General features: G+C 37.2%; 1 protein-coding gene across 5 annotated transcripts in view; it reads right to left on the bottom strand.

Moving 5' to 3' along the window:
* Window positions 1–12,945, bottom strand: part of impdh1a (IMP (inosine 5'-monophosphate) dehydrogenase 1a) — a 181,640-nt gene that overhangs the window by 53,111 nt on the left and 115,584 nt on the right. For all 5 annotated transcript variants that reach the window (XM_039761441.1, XM_039761442.1, XM_039761444.1 and 2 more), the window contains exons 7-9: window positions 9,983–10,070; window positions 9,505–9,582; window positions 6,340–6,539 (exon numbers count right to left, since the gene is read on the bottom strand). In XM_039761441.1, the coding sequence (XP_039617375.1) occupies window positions 6,340–6,539; window positions 9,505–9,582; window positions 9,983–10,070 (366 nt within the window). The remainder of the gene's footprint in view (window positions 1–6,339; window positions 6,540–9,504; window positions 9,583–9,982; window positions 10,071–12,945) is intronic.

The raw sequence follows: 12,945 nt of genomic DNA, 5'->3' as shown, positions 1-12,945 counted from the left end.
AAATTTTATGGGTCAGTCAGAGAGATGTAAACAATCTTCATATCTGGTTTAAAAAAACTTTTTTCTCTATTTAAACCATGTAAAACCCTATATAACACCCTAGTACTCCAAAACAGAAGAGAGAAATAACTGGCTGGCCAATTAGATTCAACATAATTACAGACTGATCCCAAAGGAGAAGACTCAGGCCTTGAAAAACTTGACAACAGTGCAGCAGAGAAGGCACAAGTACCAGATGTCACATCATGGTCAAGCTCACCTATAAGCCTTGTTGACAGCTTCAAAAACAACAGATTCCTTATTAGCACTATCTTAGACTCCAACAGGATATAATGTGTAAAGGTAACACAGAATACAAAATCAAAACGCTTGATTAATAGCGAGCTATGGCGGTTTAGAAAAAAGAAACTGTATGGAACAAAAAATGAAATAAGATTAGCATTCAGCTGAACAATACAACAGTAGTAACTACTGTATATATGTCAGGAACATTCTGCAATACACTGCTGCCCTATGTATACAGCTGGATTGATTATGTTTCATATATCGCACAGCATCAGCTAGAATCTCTGCACGTATCACTAACATTGTAATCTGGATAAAGAAACACCATCACTGGCTCAATGTGGAAAAGATGGGCCTTATTATCATCCTAGGCTGCTCATCTGATCGGCACCCACCCTCTCCTCAGTTTGGTTCATTACCATTAACACCGACCAAGCCTGTATACAACCTTGGGGTGGTGATTGATGACCAGCTGTTTTTAGTGACCATGCTGCCACAGTCTCTCAGTCTTGGAGATTCATTCAATGCAAGATCTGAAAGATCACACCAGACCTAACAGGTCCAGGCTCAGATCTTGTGACATCTGGACTATTGCAGCTCCCTGTGGGTGGGAGCATCGACATGTATCACCAAGTCGAAGCAAATGATTGAAAATGCAGGAGCACGTCTGATGTTCAATCAGCTGAGGCAGGCACGTGTCACTGCTCTCTTCAGATTACTATATTGGCTTCCTGTAGCAACATATATTAAGTTAATATCTTGATGCTTGCCTACAGAGTAGTTGTTGGACCAGCACTTATATATATGGAGACACTGATGAGGTTCTGTGCTCCTTTTCGACTACTCAGGTCCATTGACGAACAGTATCTGGTGATGTCAACTCTGCTTAGTATTAAATCTCAGTCCAGACTCTTTTTATATGTAGCTCCTAGCTGGTGTAATGACTTGCTCACTTCCATTTGGAATTCTGACTCCCTCAATGTGTTTACCTCTTTTAGGATGGATGCCGACTTTTGTCGACAGGAGGGGTTGAGGGCAACAATCAGTTATTAATGGCGACAAAACTCACAGTTACATCACAGGCATTCTGCATCTGCTTGGAGGAATGTTAGACTCATTGACTTGGCATCTAATCCTTGCGTGCGCGTGAGTTACACAATGTAAACAAAGGCAAGATGGCATTGACATCTCATGAGTGAGCAAAGCAAGTGCAGAAAAGAAAATACTCAGCAGACGATGTTTTGCGCATTATCGCCGAGTCGGACTGATTTTTCAGAATCTGATTTTATTGACAGTGATTAGGAGATTGAGCAAGAGAGTGAAAAACTGGCCTCAGTTGATCAGACAGCAGCCGATGCACAGATTACAAACCGCTGGACTACTTCAGGCTGTTCTTTCCTGATGCTGCTTTTCAGCTACTGTCAGACGAGATAAACAGGTATGCAAAGCAATTTTTTGAATTGCGGGCTGTGCTTGCACTGCATTCTCGTTTTTCGAAGTGGAAACCCACAACAAACGACGAGATGAAGGGCTTTGTGGCATTACAAATAGAAATGGGACTAGACTGGTGATATAACTTCAGGGAGCATAGGTCCAAATGTGCTTTGTCCCCTGGTGGCTTTGGACAGGTTATGCCACATGATAGGTACGTGCTCCTGCAAAGTTTTATTCACTTCTGTGATAACCAGAAGCAAATCCCAAGGGGTGAGGCCAGGCTATAACTCCATGTATAAAGTTCAGCCCCTGCTTGACATCGTGGAACCAACATATAAACAAGTTTATCAGCCTGGCCGCGATTTGTCTGTGGATGAATCTATGATGAAATACAAGGGATGCCTTTTTTTTCTGCCAATCTATGCCAGACAAGCCCACAAAGTATGGCATAACGGATTTTGTACTTGTAGAAGCAAACACTGGTTTAACTCCAAAAAGTTCTATCTTGGTCTCATCAGACCAGGGAATCTTATTTCTCACCATCTTCAGGTGTCTTTTAGCAAACTCCAAGATAGAACTTTTTGGCCTTAATTCTAAGCAGTATGTGTGGAGACAACCAAGCACTGCTCATCACTTGTCCAATACAGTCCCCACAGTGAAGCATGGCAGTGGCAGCATCATGCTGTGGGGGTGTTTTCAGTTGCAGGGACAGGATGACTGGTTGCAATCGAGGGAAAGATGAATACGGCCAAGTACAGGGATATTCTGGACAAAAACCTTCTCCAGAGTGCTAAGGACCTCAGACTGGGCTGAAGGTTTACCTTCCAACAAGACAATGATCCCAAGCACACAGCTAAAATAACGAAGGAGTGGCTTCACAACAACTCTGTGACTGTTCTTGAATGGCTCAGCCAGAGCCCTGACTTAAACCCAATTAAGCATCTCTGGAGAGACCTAAAAATGGCTGTCCACCAACGTTTACCATCCAACCTGACAGAACTGGAGAGGATCTGCAAGGAGGAATGGCAGAGGATCCCCAAATCCAGGTGTGAAAAACTTGTTGCATCTTTCCCAAGAAGACTCATGGCTGTATTAGCTCAAAAGGGTGCTTCTACTAAATACTGAGCAAAGGGTCTGAATACTTAGGACCATGTGATATTTCAGTTTTTCTTTTTTAATAAATCTGCAACAATTTCAAAAATTCTTTCTTTTGTCTGTCAATATGGGGTGCTGTGTGTACATTAATGAGGAAAAAAAATTATTTAAATGATTTTAGCAAATGGCTGCAATATAACAGAGTGAAAAATTGAAGGGGGTCTGAATACTTTCCGTACACACTGTAGTATGTGAAATCATATACTATGCAGGCTCATATAACATGCAACACAGTAACATTTGTCAAAAATAAAGATTTTTTGTTGATTTGATATGATAAACCATTGCTTTGTGTTCTTTTTTTAAAAAAGGTAGTTTTTGAAAAATATTTAATAGCCCTAAAAGAGTTAAGAAGATTTGAAGACTTTCTTGTGAATCTCTGTCCAACTGTTATGATTATTATTATCTAAGATTTGTAACTCGCTTATATTTTTGCTCTGACCTCTCCACTTGTGGTGACCAATTTTGTAATCTTGTCCTGCAACACTTATTCCCAAACAACTCCACCAGACTGATGTTACTCAATCATGATGACCTCTTTTTTAAATCACTTTGGATAAAAGTGGCAGCACGGTGGCGCAGTGGTAGCACTGCTGCCTCACAGTAAGGAGACATCGGTTCGCTTCCCGGGTCCTCCCTGCATGGAGTTTGCATGTTCTCCCCATGTCTGCATGGGTTTCCTTTGGGTGCTCCGTTTCCTCCCAGAGTCCAAAGACATGCAGGTTAGGTATACTGGCGATCCTAAATTGTCACTAGTGTGTGCTTGGTGTGTGGGTGTGTGTGTGCCCTGCCTGGGGTTTGTTCCTGCCTTGCGCACGGTGCTGGCTGGGATTGGCTTCAGCAGACCCCGTGACCCTGTGTTAGTCAGTCATTCGCCAACCCGCTATATCCTGACTGAGTACCTTCAAAGCAAGTAAATATAAATCTAAATATACAAATACCCAAGGAAGTATGAGAACCTTTCTAATAATATATTATACCAAACACTAAATAATATAATCTGTCAGATTATAATTATTATTATATTATTACTTTAAGACTCATTTGTTACCATTGGTTAATAACTTTTATATAAAGGAATTCTATTACAAGAGTATTAATAATATTGAACCATCAGCAAACTCAAATATTACATTTGGTACTTTAGTTTAATAATATGTTCCATATTGCTTGTTAACTCAATAGATTCCCATTAAAAACTCAAACCCATTTTACAGATTTTTTGTAAGCTGCTTTGAATAAGGGCATCTCCTATCTAATAACAATTAGAAGGAAATACACATTTAGTACATTTAATATGAGGGATTTTATCTTGGTTTCTTATCTATATTAAAAGGTAGAAAGTGGCAATATACTTCACTTTGTGTTGGTGATTTAATATACAGTGTTAAAAAACAGTCACTGATTACTTCTACGAACTCTTGCTCTTGTGCTCTGCTATTTGTAAGGTTATCCCAGTTAATATTCATGTAAAGTTCCCCCATGACTATAATATCCCCCTGCAAACTTGCCTTTTTAATATTACTAAAAGATGTGCATTGAAATTACGGTCTGCACTGGGCGGTCTATAACGCACTCCTAATAGGACTTGCATTTAAAAAAAAATCTGTTGTATTGATACTGAATATAATACTAGCGCAGGAGATACTTTTTTCTAATAAACTACTTTTTATTGCACCAAAACAATCATAAAAAGTGCCATGCAAAAGTATTCAGAGTCTTAAATTCTCTAATTTAATTTTCTCTTGGTTATTTAGTTAAACTAGAGACTAGTTCAAGGCACAGTACTTGTATTCCACCGTTCCTGAAGTACATAGTATTTATTATATGGGATATGGTTGATATCACAGCTTTTAGTGATGGATGTTTCACCATATTTTCAATCTTAGAAGGTTATATTTGAGGTAAACTGTTCAATCAAAAACAATTTTGCCTCAAAAACTGACCTTTCATGAAAGTCTGACATTTGGCTAAATGTATGTTGATAAACATTTTCAAAACAGTACAACTTTTATATCTCTGGGAAAAGGAACTTTCAGTTATATTTCAAAATAATTAAAAAGATAACCCTAGATAAAAAACTAAATCTAAGCAAAACATTTTCTAACACAACTACAATAAAAACTGTACACACTTAAATCAGACTATTCAAAACCTATGATGACCCTACTTGTGAACTATTTTGTCAGGCATCTCCTTCACTTTATCAAATTTTCTGGGAAAGTGCCCTGCTCACAAATTATTTATATTAAGTCTTTGCTTATATATTTGATAGTGTTGAGTTCACAATCATTTCTACAAGTCTAACGGCTCTATTTGGAGTAACACCTGATAGTACATTATCACTTACTAACAAACCTATTGTGATAACATACAAAATTCATTATCTTAACTTGGTGAAATTCTTACCCAACTATCAACCAGAACAAAGGGGAAAAGGATGTTCTGTTTGTTTTTTTTTTTTAATTAGAAACAATTTCAATTCACTTTATAACGAAAAGTTCAAAAACACTTCATAATCTGACAGGCATTTTAATTGCACATGCTCAACCACTGCTAACCTTACCCTAGGGTATTTTGGTATATTTCAGTAAATATTTCATAGACTCTCTCTTTTAAGCTCTCATGGCGGAAAGTGGAGTTATATGATCTGATCTGAATAAGATAAGGAACTCAATTTTTAGGTAATTGAAAATTTTCACTTTAAATCCTTAAAATCTAACACAAAACAATAAAGTACGCAAGCCGAATATGTTTCAAAAAGAAGCAGCGTGGATCCCACTTCCCGTGTTTTAGTCTCGAACCTGATCATTCAAACGACACACATAATAAGTTAACTGGTTATCAAAAACTGATTTGTTACTGTATATATCCACATGAGTGTGTACTGTGATGGATTAGCATGGCCCTATATCCTTCCATCATATCATGACACATAACTGGATTAAAGGAGTTTTGAGAATATTACCCATTTTCTATGACAGTAGTCACATATTCTTTCTCCTTCTGTTATACTAGGTTAAAGGACAACTTTAAAATGGCTAAAACACATTTTTGATAAGTTAAAGAATCAGGCTTGAATTATGAGGCATTTCTACTTGATATCATGTCTTGAAACAGATGAGCACTAAAACTTTTATATTTGTATTTAATATACCATTCCATAACTGTATTAAACCAAAAAAAAATCAATTGTGCCAAGTACAGCAATTACTGACATTTTAAGTATGTTTAAATCCAGCTAGGAAATTTCTAGACTGTGACTTTTTATATCAGCTTACAGTTGGATTTGTAAAAATAACATATTTCACATGGTAGTCTCACTTCCTTCTCACCTTCACCCTGGTGTCCCCTTCTTGAAATCAAATATGGACCAAAAATGCTTAATTTCAGCTACTTTTCTGAAGGTACAATGACAAATTAAAACAGAAGGGTCAACAAAATATTTTGTTCTTATGTACTCACTAGAACTATCACATCAACTCCAGCCTGCATCAGCAAGTCAAGTCTGTATTTATCATCTTCACGAGTGCCAATAGCTGCCCCACACAAAAGTTGTTTCCGAGAGTCTTTGGATGCCAAAGGATAATCACGGTTCTTCTTTAGGTCAGTCCGAGCAATTATTGAAATTAATTCATCACTATCATTTACAATTGGAAGTTTTCCTAAAAAGAATGATAAAAACTACATAAGAGATCAAATAAGAAATATTCTCCATAGTCACCTTTTTACAGCATGAATTCTAGTTTCCATATACAGTGCATCTGGAAAGTATTCATAGCGCATCACTTTTTCCACATTTTGTTATATTACAGCCTATTTCCAAAATGGATTAAATTTATTTTTTCCTCAGAATTCTACACACAACACCCCATAATGACAACATGAAAAAAAGTTTACTTGAGGTTTTTGCAAATTTATTAAAAATAAAAAAACTGAAAAAGCGCATCTACGTAAGTACTCACAGCCTTTGCCATGAAGCTCAAAATTGAGCTCAGGTGCATCCTGTTTCCCCGATCATCCTTGAGATGTTTCTGCAGCTTAATTGGAGTCCACCTGTGGTAAATTCAGTTGATTGGACATGATTTGGAAAGGCACACACCTGTCTATATAAAGGACCCACAGTTGACAGTTCATGCCAGAGCACAAACCAAGCATGAAGTCAAAGGAATTGTCTGTACACCTCCGAAACAGGATTGTCTCGAGGCACAAATCTGGGGAAGGTTACAGAAAAATTTCTTCTGCTTTGAAGATCCCAATGAGCACAGTGGCCTCCATCATCCGTAAGTGGAAGAAGTTCGAAACCACCAGGACCCTTCCTAGAGCTGGCCGGCCATCTAAACTGAGCGATCGGTGGAGAAGGACCTTAGTCAGGGAGGTGACCAAGAATCCAATGGTCACTCTGTCAGAGCTCCAAGGGTTCTCTGTGGAGAGAGGAGAACCTTCCAGAAGGACAACCATCTCTGCAGCAATTCACCAATCAGGCCTGTATGGTAGAGTGGCCAGACGGAAGCCACTCCTTAATAAAAGGCACATGGCAGCTCGCCTGGAGTTTGCCAAAAGGCACCTGAAGGACTGTCAGACCATGATAAATAAAATTCTCTGGACACAGCCAAGATATCAAAGGAGTGGCTTCAGGACAACTCTGGGAATGTCCTTGAGTGGCCCATCCAGAGCCCAGACTTGAATCCGATTGAATATCTCTGGAGAGATCTTAAAATGGCTGTGCACCAATGCTTCCCATCCAACCTGATGGAGCTTGAGAGGTGCTGCAAAGTGGAATGGGCGAAACTGGCCAAGGATAGGTGTGCCAAGCTTGTGGCATCATATTCAAAAAGACTTGAGGCTGTAATTGCTGCCAAAGGTGCATCAACAAAGTATTGAGCAAAGGCTGTGAATACTTATGTACATGTGATTTCTCAGTTTTTTTATTTTTAATAAATTTGCAAAAACCTCAAGTAAACTTTTTTCATGTTGTCATTATGGGGTGTTGTGTGTAGAATTCTGAGGAAAAAATTTTAATCCATTTAATTTAATCCATTTTGGAATAAGGCTGTAATATAACAAAATGTGGAAAAAGTGATTCGCTGTGAATACTTTCCGGATGCACTGTATATAACTGCTTGCAACCCTCTACCCCCCATTTTCATTTTAGGAATCCGAACTCCCTCATATAGTTCGCACTGTTAACAGAATCTACAGTATATAAAAATTAACAATTTTCATGAGAATCACATTTTCCTGCATGCCTATCATTACAGTCATTATCAATTCTGACTATCGAGAGAAACTTTACTCTTCCACGCTAAGATGATGCCCAATACCCCATCAATCCCCTCTTTTTCAAAACATAAGACAAACCCTTCATTTTTTTGTAAACACACACAGTTTATTTTTCCATTTAGTGATAAGCTTTGAAGTTTAATAAAATGAGTGCAAAACTTTATATGAGGTGTCAGTAGTTTTTATCTCTTGTATGAACAATATAAAATGAAGTGTTAAAAGTGTGCCAAAAGAAAATACAGACAAAACATTACCAGCAAAAATTTAACAGTCTGGGTATTTATTAGACTGCTGAGAGTGTCCTACCCTATAAAATTTCTAACTCATAAACAAACAACACTACAAGGTACCATGAAAGTAGTCAGTGTTGTCAAATGGAAATCTTTTATATGTGGACAATGACATGATGACATATTAATATGCTTGATTTTTGGATCAAGAGTCATCTGAAATGGTGATGATGTAAGGCTCAAATACTCTGTGTAATGCAAAATATCAAATAATAAATTTATCTTTAATGTTTTGTTATAAACTTGTTTAAATATTGTTTAAATTTAGTGGAGAATGTACATTTTTGATATTCAGACCATACTTTTCTTGCAGAGATTTGCACAAAGTAAAAACACACCTAATTAAGACCAAATGTGGGAGGTGAGAGATTAACAGTTATATACAGATTCATTCTTATTTTTCTAATTGTGGTTGCTTGTTCTGTGTGTTGCGAGTATTTTGCTGCGTATAAATGTATTTTGCAGTATCATGTTTGTTCTCTCGTTAGTACTGTGTGTGTATATATACAAAAGTGTAGACACACAATGGAACTATACATTTCATATTTTGAACTTAAACTTCATTACTTGCAATCACACTAGCTTAAACCAATGAACTGAAATTACTGCAATATTTATAACACACATTTCCTGCAAATAAATTAAGAAAATATTTGAAGCATACTTACTGCACAGTTCTAAGTGGAAATTAGAAACACAAACATGCTATCAAGCCAGCATAAAATACAGAATGATGATGAACAATAACATGCTGTGAAAAATGTCATCGTCATTAATAACGGTATGAATGCAATATACATTATGTTTATTATTCTTTAATCAATGAAATTTTGTATTGTGCGTTGTTTTGGCTGAAATATACATTATACCAGTTAAAGGCTGAGTAGCACTAGCTTATCATTTTGAGGAGGAATTCATTATATGATTTAAGAAGTTGCGTTCTCCTCCTTTAATTTTACTTGTAATTAAGTTTGAATCTTTCACTCGTGTGTCATTAAGATCACAATTCCAAGCAATAATTAGTGTTACTACAGGCCTTACATTATTACTAAAATACCTCTAATGCCTGATGTCTTGTTGCTAATCACCTGGCTAGGATAGGCAATGGGATCATTGGTCCATGTGCTCCAAAATCCTACAAAGGTGAACACAGTCAATAGTGGATATAATTTGAATGAAAAAGGCACAGAGCGGAAGAAGCTGCATGACTAGGTAAGAATGAATGACAGAAAAGAGCCAGCCAAAGCAGACAACAGGACAAGCAGGACTCTATAGTCAATTTTCACCTTTCCCATTCTTATGCACTGTGAAGGATTGCCAGCGGAATTTAATAGCAAGGCAAAAATACACCCCTTGCGAAATATTTCAATGAGTGTATTTTAACCGCATCTACCTCAAAGAGAAAACTATGCACTAATCACGATAGCATGAAGAAAGTGGCTCTTGATCCAGATATATTATTATAACACCAACATGATGAAGTCCATTAGAAAGACTCACATCTGACTAGAAACCTCTATAGCTTAATTTCTTACCCTTCTTGCTTCGTTGAAGAATTTCATTCGCTTCTTTAAGTGTTACCCCAGCAGGAGCAACAACCAAATCTTCACGCTTTGTCATAACCTGCAAAAGAACAAAAATCAAGCACTTAGATGATTTAAAGATACATCTAGTCCTACCATAATTTAAAGAAAACACTGTATTTCCATGTTAAAAATACAAAAAAAAAAAAAAAAATAGAGAATATTTCAGTTGTATAGAATTATGATTCTGCATAGAGCAGGTCATCTACAAGACATTATGCTTCATTCAGTGATATATTAATTATAGAAATAAAACATACTAAAACAGGACTAAAGCTCCCGTGGCGATAAAATTCTTTAGTGTACTTCTGAGGATATTTTATCATACAAGTTCTGACCATTTTGTTCAAAAATGAGTGTATAACATGTTAAATACTTAAAACTGCAGTTAGCTGTGAAACAAATGCAGATACTCTATACACCATGGTTTTAACAAGAAAGTAATTTGTACAACTATGGACCAGAAGCAACTGTTTAAACAGAGAAAATTCCTCTAACTAAGCAGGTGAAGTTACATAAGCTCAAACAGTGACATAGAAGAATATCTAATTCTGTGGTTTATTAGATGCAGTGAAATGTGTTAGAGCTTACACTTGAGAAACAAAACTATCATCTCCTGGCCTTGTAAACAAAGGCAAAACAAATGAAAATAACCATCTTCAATGAAAAAATAATCCCTTCCCTCGAAAATGGTGCATCAAGTTAGGAAATCTGGATATAAAATTAATACTATTTTTGCCCATTTACCTTGTAAGGTACTAAACTATTCATCTACAGGATGTATATATGTTACAATATTTGGGGATTTTTCCTCAAATACAACCCTTTCTGTTTCAATTTGGAGTGACTATAAAAATGCAGATCACCTTTAAAAGTAGTATTAGAGAAGATGGTCACTGTCACTTGAACCAGTAACCTAGAGATGTCACAAAAACTGATACTTCATTACTAATTCCATACCAAAGTTCCAAAAACATAATGGTATCAGCTATTTTACAGTATTGGCAGTACTAAGAAAGTCAGTACTACACTCATGGGTGACTTCAAGTAGACAATAATAATAATACATGAGAAAAACGTGAGCGAAACTACATAAAAATGGCTCACAGTGGTGATGCGATATCAAAGCATGTCAAACAGAACAATAGCAGAGCTCATGTCTGTCAATGCATTGTGGTTGCATAAGACAATTTCAGCACTTGAGTGCAGGAATATAGATAGATAGATAGATAGATAGATAGATAGATAGATAGATAGATAGATAGATAGATAGATAGATAGATAGATAGATAGATATTTTTTTTTATTTTTAAAAACAAACTTTATTGACAAAAACATCAAATATACAACTTACACATTATTATAAATATATTTACATGTTCATTTTTTTTTTTTTGAAAAAACACAAATGAACCAAACAAACCCCCTAAAAAACAAACCGCAGTTCCTCATTATCACAGTCACACAGTACACTATTCACACACCATATTGTTTTAAACTTGTCCATATTCTTTGTGGATTTGTAAAAATTAAAATCAATCAAAATGCGACTAAGGCACAGTATTTTAAAAAACACAATCGGATCTTGTAAACCATTCCCTTCAATTTTGTGCTTTCTTGTTTTCCAAATAGCTAATTTACTTTGCCCCATAATAAAGTTTGCCAAATTCACATTATCTGTGTTTCTTTTAGTTTTTTTAAAACCAAACAGAAAGCCCACCCTAGTGTACACCATTTCCAATCCCCCAACAAGCCTCTCTAGTAAATTAAACAAAGGCTCAAGCCTTGGACAAAACATAAAGCAGTGAAACACGGTCTCTCTTTCCCCACAGAAACAACAACAGTCAGACACCCCAGGTATAATAATTGACAAGAAGGAGTTCACAGCTAAGATCCCATGTAAGACCCTCCACTGTAAATCACCCACCCTACTGGTCAATGGTGGCTTGTATAGCGACCTCCAGGCTGGCTCTGAGAATTCTGTGCAGTCCATCTTTCTCCTCCATGGAGTGTGTTATCATCCTCAGGGAGTCTCGATGTCTAACTTTTACGCACATCCAGTACAATTGTTTCCCTGTAGCCGTTGGCAAAGGCAGGTCCATCAGCCTCTCCACCGAAAGAAATTTGCTTGGCTCCGCCGTTGTCCAGTCACCCCCAGGAGATACCAAAAGTGTAGGAAAATCAGGATCCTCAGGTGGATGAGTCCGTTCATTGAACATGCCTCTCAGGAGTGCTGAGCTCTCAGATGACAGTGAAGCCTTCACTTGTGTTAAAAAGGTCTGCACCACTCTCACTGACCGCACTCCAATTTGGTGGGCAATTTCATTTGCGTTTTTCCAACAAAACTTCTCACAGTCAATAACATGTTTTAGTTTTGTGCAGCAGTGAAGCAGCTGTGCAGGAGGCTCTAAACAAATGCATTTATGCCACAGTCCTGAGGCTATGAGGTTGTTAATGATGAGCATCCTGCCTCTGTAGGATAACTGAGGTAGAATCCACCTCCACCGAGCAAGCCGATCCTTCACCTTCTGCAGTACTCCATCCCAGTTCTTTCGTATGAAGTGTTCATCCCCAAGAAACACTCCTAAATATAACAATCCTTCAGAGGACCACTGCAGGTCACCAACCAGTTGTGGTGGTTTTAAACCAGTCCAGTTGCCCAGTAAGATAGCACTGCTCTTTCCCCAGTTTATTTTAGCTGATGAAACAATTTCAAAAGATCTCTGGCATTGAAGCAAAATGTCAACGTCCTCCTGATTTTTAATGACGATGATGATGTCATCAGCGTATGCTGAAACCTTAACAGGCTCCGCAGTGCAACATGGAATTGATAGACCAGTCAACACTCCTCTCAGTTTAACTAAAAAAGGTTCCAAGGCCAACACGTAGAGCATTCCAGACAAAGGGCACCCCTG

Source organism: Polypterus senegalus, chromosome 8 (assembly GCF_016835505.1).
Source record: "Polypterus senegalus isolate Bchr_013 chromosome 8, ASM1683550v1, whole genome shotgun sequence".
NCBI lineage: Eukaryota > Metazoa > Chordata > Cladistia > Polypteriformes > Polypteridae > Polypterus > Polypterus senegalus.
The sequence above is the reverse complement of the archived record's forward strand: the minus strand, read 5'-3'. Positions and strand labels throughout refer to the sequence as shown.